Genomic DNA, 9570 nt, shown 5'->3' on the forward strand with positions numbered 1-9570 from the left:
GCATTGAATCCTACTTGTGACAATAAGCTATTATTATTATATTATCTCTATCAAATCTCCTTCAAACCTTCTCGAAGGAGAACAAACCTCAGTTTCTCCAATCTAAGATGTTGAGCTGCCGGCGTTGGACTGGGGTGAGCACAGTAAGAAGTCTTACAACACCACCTCTTCATTCACCTGAGGAAGGAGCTGTGCTCGAAAAGCTAGTGATTGGAAACAAACCTGTTGCACTTTAATCTGGTGTTGTAAGACTTCTTACTGTGCTCTCCAATCTAAGTGAAGGTCCCTTATCGTTGCAACTATTTTCCTAAACCTTTTCAATACCGTCTCCAAAACCGTGATCTCCAGGCTGTCAGTTAGCTAAATCCCCAGACTGGAATGACATAGGAGTACAGTTTCTGGAGTCAGCGCGATGCAAGTTTACACATGTTACACAACGTGCAACCAATCCAGCAGGACCTGGATGTATAGGACGAATGATTACGGGATTTCGATAGATTACCCATGCAAAAAGAAACGTTATCCTTCTTTATGGACTCAAGCTACACAGTCATTTAGAATCAGGAAACAGGTTGCGTTCCTCATTCCAGAAGAGGAAGAATGTCGGTCCCACGCAACACTACTTTCCCCAGTCCATTCCGCAAACAGGTTCCGCCAGTATCAAAAATGGCGACTGCAAGGCTGCATTGAGCTAATCCGCATGCGTCTCCAGTACTGGGTCTGTTTCCGGGTCAGCGAGGGCCAACAATGGCGGCTTGCGGGAGTGAAGCCCGGGTCGGAGATGTAGAGGAGGACGCTTCCCAGCTGGTGTTTCCGAAAGGTACCGAGGGACAAAGGGAGGTAGCCGGCGGAGGGAGGCGAGAGGGGGTGACGGGGAGCGAGGGGGGATTTAGGGGAAGGTAGAGTGGGGGTATTTGGGGGAACAAGGGGCAGTGAGGGGGTGACTGGGTTTTTTCCGGGTGCTGCGGTTTCCTCCCACAGTCCAAAGATGTGCAGGTTAGGTGGATTGGCCATGATAAATTGCCCCTTAGTAACCAAATGTTAGGTGGGGGTATGGGAATAGGGTGGGTGATTGGACTATGGATAGTATTTTCTCAGTGGGTCGGTGCAGGCTTGATGGCCTGAATGGCCAACTTCAGCGCTGTCGGGACTTTAGGGGGTTTAATTCTATGAGCGGAGCGATTTGGGGGAAAGGTTAGGGGGATGAGAGGGTTTGGGGGAAAGGAAGGGGAAATGAGTGGGTTTGGGGTGAGGTGGGTGGGAATGAGGGGGTTTGGGGGCAAGGTGGGTGGAAATGAGGGGGTTTGGGGGCAAGGTGGGTGGGAATGAGGGGGTTTGGGGGCAAGGTGGGTGGGAATGAGGGGGTTTGGGGGCAAGGTGCGTGGAAATGAGGGGGTTTGGGGGGCAAGGTGTGTGGAAATGAGGGGTTTGGGGGCAAGGTGGTGGGGCAAGGGGGTTTTCAGGCCAAGGTGGGTGGGAGCGAGAGGGATTTGGGGTCAAGGTGGGTGGCGGTGATGGGACTTTGGGGAAATGTAGGGCGAATGAGGGGGTTTTGGGGCAAGGTGAGGGGGGAGCGAGGGGGATTTGGCAGGGGGAGCGAGGGGGATTTGGCAGGGGGAGAGAGGGATTTGGTGGGGGAGAGTGAGTGGGGTCTGGAGGGATGAGCAAGGGGGATCTAGCTTGAGGAGTGAGGGGGATCTGGCGAGGAGGATCTAGCAGGGGGAGCGAGGGAGATCTGGCGAGGGGGAGCGAGGGGGATTTGGTGGGGGAGAGTGAGGGGGTTCTTGAGGGATGAGCAGGGGATCTTGGTGGGGGAGAGTGAGGGGGTTCTTGAGGGATGAGCAGGGGATCTAGCTTGGGGAGTGAGGGGTATCTGGCAAGGGGAGTGAGGGGTCTGGCGGGGAGGGAGCGAGGAGGGGTCTGGTGGGGAGGGAGCAAGGAGGGGTCTGGCGGGGAGGGAGCAAGGAGGGGTCTGGCGGGGAGGGAGCAAGGAGGGGTCTGACATAGATACATAGGTCTGGCGGGGAGGGAGCAAGGAGGGGTCTCGCGGGGAGGGAGCGAGGAGGGGCTGGTTTAGCTCTCTCAGCTAAATCGCTGGCTTTTAAAGCAGAGCAAACAGGTCAGCAGCACGATTCGATTCCCGTACCAGCCTCCCCGGACAGGCGCCGGAATGTGGCGACTAGGGGCTTTTCACAGTAACTTCATTTAAGCCTACTCGTGACAATAAGCGATTTTCATTTCAGGGGTCTAGCGGGGAGGGAGCGAGGAGGGGTCTGGTGGGGAGGGAGCGAGCGAGGAGGGGTCTGGCTGGGAGGGAGCGAGGTGGATTTTGGGCTGAAGAGTGAGTGGGATAATTTTTGAAGTGAAGGGGCAATCGAACGGCATTTTGGGGGGGAAGGGAATATTTTGGGGGAGGTTGGGGGATCAAGGGGGAAGGAGGACTTTGGAGGATGGAGTGGTAGCGAGGGGGAAGTTGGCGCACCCTCTGCCCCATCCCCTCCCCACTGATGCTCCCTTGCAACCTCTCTGCCCCATCACCAATACCACTTTCCTTTCCCAAGAACCTCCATCTCCCCCTCAGCAACCCCCTCCCCACCGACTTGGAACTATGCCTGCTGAACCTGGGTGTCTGTGCTAATACTGAGATCCAATAAAGCACCTCATCCAGAATGGTGATTTTAACGAGCCCAGCACTTGCCTTTATTCATGTCAGATACAGTTCCGAACGTTCATTCTCCTTAAATGTTTTGCCAGTGAGGACGTGACAGCAGATGGATGGAACGATCTGGTAATGAACAATGTAAAGAAAATTGTGTACCATCCTGGGACATGATAAAAATTCTTCCATTCTCTCGCTCGGACCGTTTTCATTTCCAGCTGAATTGCTTTCTGCCCATTCCCAAGTGTATGTCTCATCTGTTGCCCAGCAAACACTAATGGGAGAGTTGGGAGGGGAGGGCAGGTGGGCGGTGTTAGGGGCATGTGTGTGACCTGATGACTTCATCCTTTGATTGTACCCCCCTTAACCTGTGTACAACACTGTTATTGTGCATGTTTAACAAGACACTGGAACAGAAGCTGTAAACCTGATGCCAGGTGCTCCATTGGGGCTCCAGCACTCTACCAGAGTACCGTACAGGGAAGTGGTTTGTTAGGAGAGTTATTGTGGGACCGCTGAGTGAAGGATTGGTTTCAGTTGGATGTTTTTTGTGTTTTCAGAATTTGAAAGCTCCGAGACCCTGTTGAACTCTGAGGTCCACATGCTGCTGGAGCACAGGAAGCAGCAGAATGAGAGTGCGGAGGACGAACAGGAGCTCTCTGAGGTCTTCATGAAAACATTAAACTACACAGCCAGATTCAGCCGTTTCAAAAACAGGGAGACTATCGCCAGTGTCAGGAGGTCAGTACATGTGGATTTCCATACAGAACTATCCTGTTTGATTTTGACTTCTGCCCAAGTATGTAGGGCTAGCAACGTCAAGGCTTTAAGAAAGGAAGGCTTTTGCCTTTGCATTGATCCATCAGTCATTGTAATGACATGAAACCTTCAAAAGGGCATGGAATAAATATTCTTGAAGAAGAAAATGAACAACATGGCTTTAGAAAAGAGCATGGGGACAAGAACTAATTGGATAACTCCTTCATAGAGTTGGCATAGACATGATGGGCCGCATGCTGTAGAATTTTATAAACCAATAATCTGTGCAGCATAGTGGTTAACACTATTGCTTCACAGTGCCAGGTTCGATTCCCACGTTCTCCCCGTGTCTGCGCAGGGTTTCCTCCGGGTGCTCCGGGTTTCTCCCACAAGTCCCGAAAGACGTGCTGTTGGGTAATTTGGACATTCTGAATTCTCCCTCTGTGTACCCGAACAAGCGCCGGAATGTGGCAACCAGGGGCTTTTCACAGTAACTTCACTGTGGTGTTAATATAAGCCTACTTGTGACAATAAAAGATTGTTATTATTAATTATCAGCAGCTAGACCTCAGGATGAAACTTCGGATGCCCTGACGTTGACCACTGGTCTTGTAAGTTCAAACTGCCCACGTAGACTAGCATACTCTTACATTTATACCCTAGAATCAGCCACTGAGCAACTGAGATTCACGAGGAAATGTTCCTCGGTATCTAGTGGCATTTAGTTACTTGCCTCAGTGATTTTTTTAATGATCCCTAAAGCAGTTTGTCTCTCATCAATAATCTTATTTATGACTGCGAAACAAGAACACATGTACGCTAATCAATTCTTGCTCCAGCTTCTCTGTGCTTACTCAAGATGAACCCTTATTTCTTCACCTAATCTCTTTGTGGCTCCAGCTTCTAAGTCTAGAGGAATCCCTCATCGTTGTGGGGGAGATGATGGTGTAGTGGCAATGTCGCTGGACTACTGAACCAGAGAGCTAGGCAAATGAACAGCAGCTAGTGGAATTTAAATTCAATAAATCTGAAAAATAATGCTAGTCTTTGTAATGGCAGCCATGTCAACGCTCATCAATTGTTTATCGATTGAACCATCTGGTTCCCTCGTGTCCTTTAGGAAATCTGCCCATAATGACGGTCCTCCCCAGATATCTGTTTGTCTTTCAGTGCCTCCCCACCTTCATCCCAAAGGCCTTTTTCAAGCAGGTGAATAAGGTTATTTTGAGCTTTGTGTGGGCGGGTAAAACCCCGCGAGTGAAGAAAGTATTGCTGGAGCGCTGTCGGGGGGAGAGTGGGTTGGCACTGCCGAACTTCTGCAATTACCACTGGGCGGCTATTATAGCCATGATTAGGTAGTGGGGGAGGGATAGGCATGGGAGCGGATGGAGGCGGCATCATGCAAAGACACCAGTTTGGGAGCACTGATAACGGCACCTCCTCCGTTCTCGCCGGCCCGATACTCCACAAGTCCGGTGGTGGTGGCGGCTCTGAGAATCTGGGGGCAATGGAGGAGGTATAAGAGAGTGGAGGGAGCATCGGTTTGGACCCCGATTTATAATAATCATAGGTTTGTGCCAGGTAGGCTAGATGGTGGGTTCCGGAGCTGGCAAAGGGCAGGAATTAGAAGGATAAGGGATCTATTTATAGATGGGAGCTTTCTCAGCTTGAAAATCTTGGAGGATAAATTTGAATTGCCAGCAGGGCGCACCCTGCAGGTGCGAGACTTCCTGAGAAGACAGGTGCCAGCCTTTCCACTACTGCTGCCACGGGGGGATTCAGGATAGAGTAGTCTCCAGCACCTGAGTGGGAGAGGGGAAGGGTTCAGGTATTTACCAGGAACTTTCGGAGGCGGAGGAAACTCCGGTGGAGGAGCTTAAGGGCAAGTGGGAGGACGAGCTAGGCGGAGAGATAGAGGTTGGTCTATGGGCGGATTCCCTGAGCAGGGTTAATACATCCTCATCATGTGCTAGGCTTAGCCTGATACAAGTTAAGGTAGTCCACCAGGCACACTTTAAAAAAAAATAAAAAAAATTTTATTCAAATTTTCACAGAAAAGAAAACAATAACACAAAATTCTAAGAACAAAAAGAACAGAACCCCCCCCCCCCCGTATGTACAAAAGAGAAACAATAAATTAGTGTACAAAAGAGAAACAATAAATTAGCGACCACCGGGCACACATGACAGCGGCTAGGATGAGCAGGTTTTTCGGGGTGGAGGATAGGCGTGTGAGGTGCGCGAGAAGCCCAGCAAATCATGTCCACATGTTTTGGGCATGCCCAAAGCTTAGAGGGTTTTGCCAGGGTTTTGCTAAGGCAATGACCACGGTGCTAAAAACACGGGTGGTGCCGAGTCCGGAGGTAGCAATCTTTGGAGTGTTGGAAGAGCCGGGAGTTCAGGGGGCGAAAGAGGCTGACCATGGCCTTTGCCTCCTTGGTAGCCCGATCTTGTTAATGTGGAGGGACTCAAAGTTTTCTCGGGGAGGATTAAAATGTCAGCAGATGCAGTATTCCAAGTTGGGTGGGGGGGGGGGGGGATTGTTATTTTATGGTTGGGGTTTGTGAAGATTGGGATGGGGTTTATTATACCATGTTGATGTCATTGTCTATGTTATTTTTATAAAAGTTTTCAAATACCTTAAGAAAAATATTTTTTTTAAAAAAGGTAATCTGCCCATTCTAAACCAGCCACAATGCAGTGGCTAGGATGAGCAGGCTTTTCGGGGTAGAAGATGGGCCTACTCCAGACACAGCAATGTAGTTGACTCTTAACTGCCCTCTAAAATGGCCAAGCGAGACACTCCATTTAAGAGTAATTATGGATGGGCAACAGTCAAATCACATGCCATGAAAGAATAAAGAACGATGAAGTGCCCTGCTGAATTTCTAATTTTTCCTTTAATAATACATATCAAATCAAACCATTTTCTGTGTATGTATGTCAGTCATGTTACAAACTTGTTCCTGGTTGATGCTGCCAGATGCCACAGTACCCATCCTCTCTCTGTTGTTGCGAGGCAATGGAGAAACATGTCCCAATCAGCCAGATAAATGAATCTGCAAAATCCACAGAGGACCTTTCGGCTCAGTGGAAATGAGGTTGTGTCGAGTCCAAAGGGGGCAAGGGGTTATTGTGGAGAGACTGAGTTGTGTGTGAATTCATGTGCCGGTTTTATTTGAAGTATAACTCCCGTTTTCTCTTGTAGTCTGCTGCTACAGAAGAAATTGCACAAATTTGAGCTGGCCAGTCTGGCCAACCTGTGTCCTGAAACGGCCGAGGAGGCCAAAGCTCTCATTCCCAGGTCAGTGCCCTACCTGTCTGAGATGGTGACTTTCGTAATGCTTTAATGTTATTTTCCAATAACTGGGTTATTGCCAATGAAAGGCAAAAGGAATTGAAGACAACCCAGCAAAAGGATGCAAGGTTTTTGTTGATTGCCAAGACAGGTTCATAAAATGCTTATGGTTTATAGTTTTCCATTGGTTTATCAACTATCTTTCATCTTGGGACACAATTTAAACATGTGATTATGCTTTGCTTTAAAAGTTCGATAAGTCATGAACTACAGCGCAGATTTTGAAAACCTGTTGCTTGAGGCCATTTTCTGCCAGGTAAAATACATTGTGTTCTGTCAAACTTTTATTTTCCAGAGTGAAATCCCTGGAAAGCCCATTGATAATTAATGCATTAGGGGAGGCGAAGGGATAGTGGGCCAGTAAACCAGAGACAATCCAGAGACAGGATAATGATCTGGGAACCCGGGTTCGAATCCCACCACGGCTGGTGATGGAATTTTTAGGTGCAGCACAGTAGCACAAGTGGTTAGCACTGCGGCTTCACAGTGCCAGGGTCTCAGGTTCGATTCACCTCTGGGTCACTCACTGTGCAGAGTCTTCACGTTCTCCCCGTGTCTGCATGGGTTTCCTCCGGGTGCTCCGGTTTCCTCCCACAGTCCAAAGACGTGCAGGTTAGGTGGATTGGCCATGATAAATTGCCCTTAGTGACCAAAAAGAAAAGGTTAGCAGGGGTTATTGGGTTACAGGGATAGGGTGGAAGTGAGGGCTTAAGTGGGTCGATGCAGACTCGATGGGCGGAATTGCCTCCTGCACTGCATGTTCTATGTTTGCGGTTCCACGACAAGGCTTATGATCATTTCATGATCCACAAGCTGATGGACCCTTGTCATTGGTCACATTGTCTTCTCTGTGCCAGCAGCAAACTCTGAGTTTGCTTCGCTTTTAGATAGGCAGATGCTTTCAGAATCTGCTGCTTCACTAGCTCTTTAGAGACCAGTATTGGGGTGACGCGGTGGTTAACACTGCTGCCTCACAGTGCCGAGGACCCAGGTTCGATCCCAGCTCTGGGTTACTGTCTGTGTGGTCCGTTAAGTTTACAGTGGTTGAGGGCAGCCGTGACGCAGTGGTTAGCATTGCTGCCTCTTGGTGCCGAGGTCCCAGGTTCGATCCCGGCTCTGGGTCACTGTCCGTGTGGAGTTTGCACATTCTCCCCGTGTTTGCTTGGGTTTCATCCCCTCAACCCAAAGATGTGCACGGTAGGTGGATTGTCCATGCTAAATTGCCCCTTAATTGGAAAAAATGTATTGGGTACATATTGGGTACACTAAATTTAAAAGAAAAGAAAGAAAAAAAAGTTTACAGTGGTTGCAGTTAATTGTGGCAACTTGACCATCTCAATTTTCACAGTTAGACCAACTTAAAAGAACATAAGTCAGTCAGCTCCAGAGTAATAAAGCAGTGAGGGGATTTAGTTTTGAGTCAACTCTCATCACCAAACAGACATGGCCAACTGCACTAATTCCTGATTGACCCTTTGCCTTGAAATAATTTTTACTCCCCTCCTTGGTCATTGATTCGTACACTTGGTTGCAGCAGCTTCTGTGCTCTGCTTGAGTGGTCAGTCTTCATCTTAATTATGTCCCCACCTGAACTCAACAATGCCCTCTTTCCGAGGTGGTTACTGGAATATGTGTAGGAATGCATTACTTAGATCATACAGTGCAGAAGGAGGCCATTCAGCCCATCGAATCTGTACCAACCCACTTTAAGCCCTCACTCCCTATCCCCGTAACCCAATAACCGCTCCTAACCTTTTTGGTTACCAAGGGCAATTCATCATGGCCAATCCACCTAACCTACACAGCTTTGGACTGTAGGAGGCACCCGGAGGAAACCCACGCTCATTCTATGAATGGACTATACTGAGCTTGAAACCAATGGGTCTGGGTCATTAATCCTGTTTGCGCTCCATTGGATCTGTTTCTTCAGGGTCTGGCAAGTTTAAATATACTTGTGGAATAGATGGTTTTGTTGTACTACCTGCGGTGGTGATTGCAATATATTTATGTCTTCCTTTTTCACCTTCTTAACCCCCACCATTCTCGCATTCTTGAATTTCAGCTTGGAAGGTAGATTTGAGGATGAGGAGCTCCAGCAGATCCTTGATGATATTCAGACCAAAAGAAGCTTTCAGTACTAGCACCAGCTTCTTCTACACTACAGCTCTCCTTGATGCTCATCCACTGAACATTGGCGCCGATGCTTCCCATTGCCATGGACTACTTGTACAAAGAGTGACGGCGAAGAGGCAATGGGCTGAAGCTCAACCAGGCTAGTGACTTCAAAAAACCTGATAAATCTTTGGATTAGTTTCGAATCCAGAATCAATCAGTAGCACATTCCATACACTGGAATCACCAGAAGGAAAAATCTTCTTTTCTGATTCAGATGTCCAGATGTTGGATATTTTCTATGTCAAATTTTTCTTCACTTTCGGCAAACTGAAACCTTTAATTCTCATGGGACATTATCTCCTTATTGTTTTATTAAAGTGAGGATGTCGGATCCCAGTTGAAGTTTGATTCTGTTCAAAAGAAATCTAAAGAGGTGCGGCACGTCGACGCAGTGTTTAGCACTGCTGCCTCACGGCACAGAGGACCCGGTTACTCTGGGTAATTGACCATGTGGAGTTTGCACATTCACCCCGTGTCTGCGAGGGTCTCACCCCCACAACCCAAAGATGTGTAGGGCAGGTGGATTGGCCACACTAAATTGCCCCTTAATTGGATATTTTTAAAGTCAGAAGAGAAACTAAGTTGATCCTTGTAGGTAGATTTGTGCAAGCCACAGCAA

The 9570-nt window shown here is 48.4% G+C and overlaps 1 protein-coding gene across 1 annotated transcript; it reads left to right on the forward strand.

Annotated features, from left to right (window-relative positions):
- The first annotated feature begins 667 nt into the window (after positions 1-667).
- On the forward strand, positions 668-9283 carry polr2d (RNA polymerase II subunit D). Its single transcript, XM_038816092.1, has 4 exons — positions 668-820; positions 3220-3400; positions 6627-6722; positions 8839-9283. Exons 1-4 carry the CDS (start codon positions 748-750, stop codon positions 8915-8917), a joined length of 429 nt encoding a protein of 142 aa, XP_038672020.1. The 5' UTR covers positions 668-747; the 3' UTR covers positions 8918-9283.
- The last annotated feature ends 287 nt before the right edge of the window (positions 9284-9570 follow it).

This window comes from Scyliorhinus canicula, chromosome 13 (assembly GCF_902713615.1).
Source record: "Scyliorhinus canicula chromosome 13, sScyCan1.1, whole genome shotgun sequence".
Taxonomy (NCBI): domain Eukaryota; kingdom Metazoa; phylum Chordata; class Chondrichthyes; order Carcharhiniformes; family Scyliorhinidae; genus Scyliorhinus; species Scyliorhinus canicula.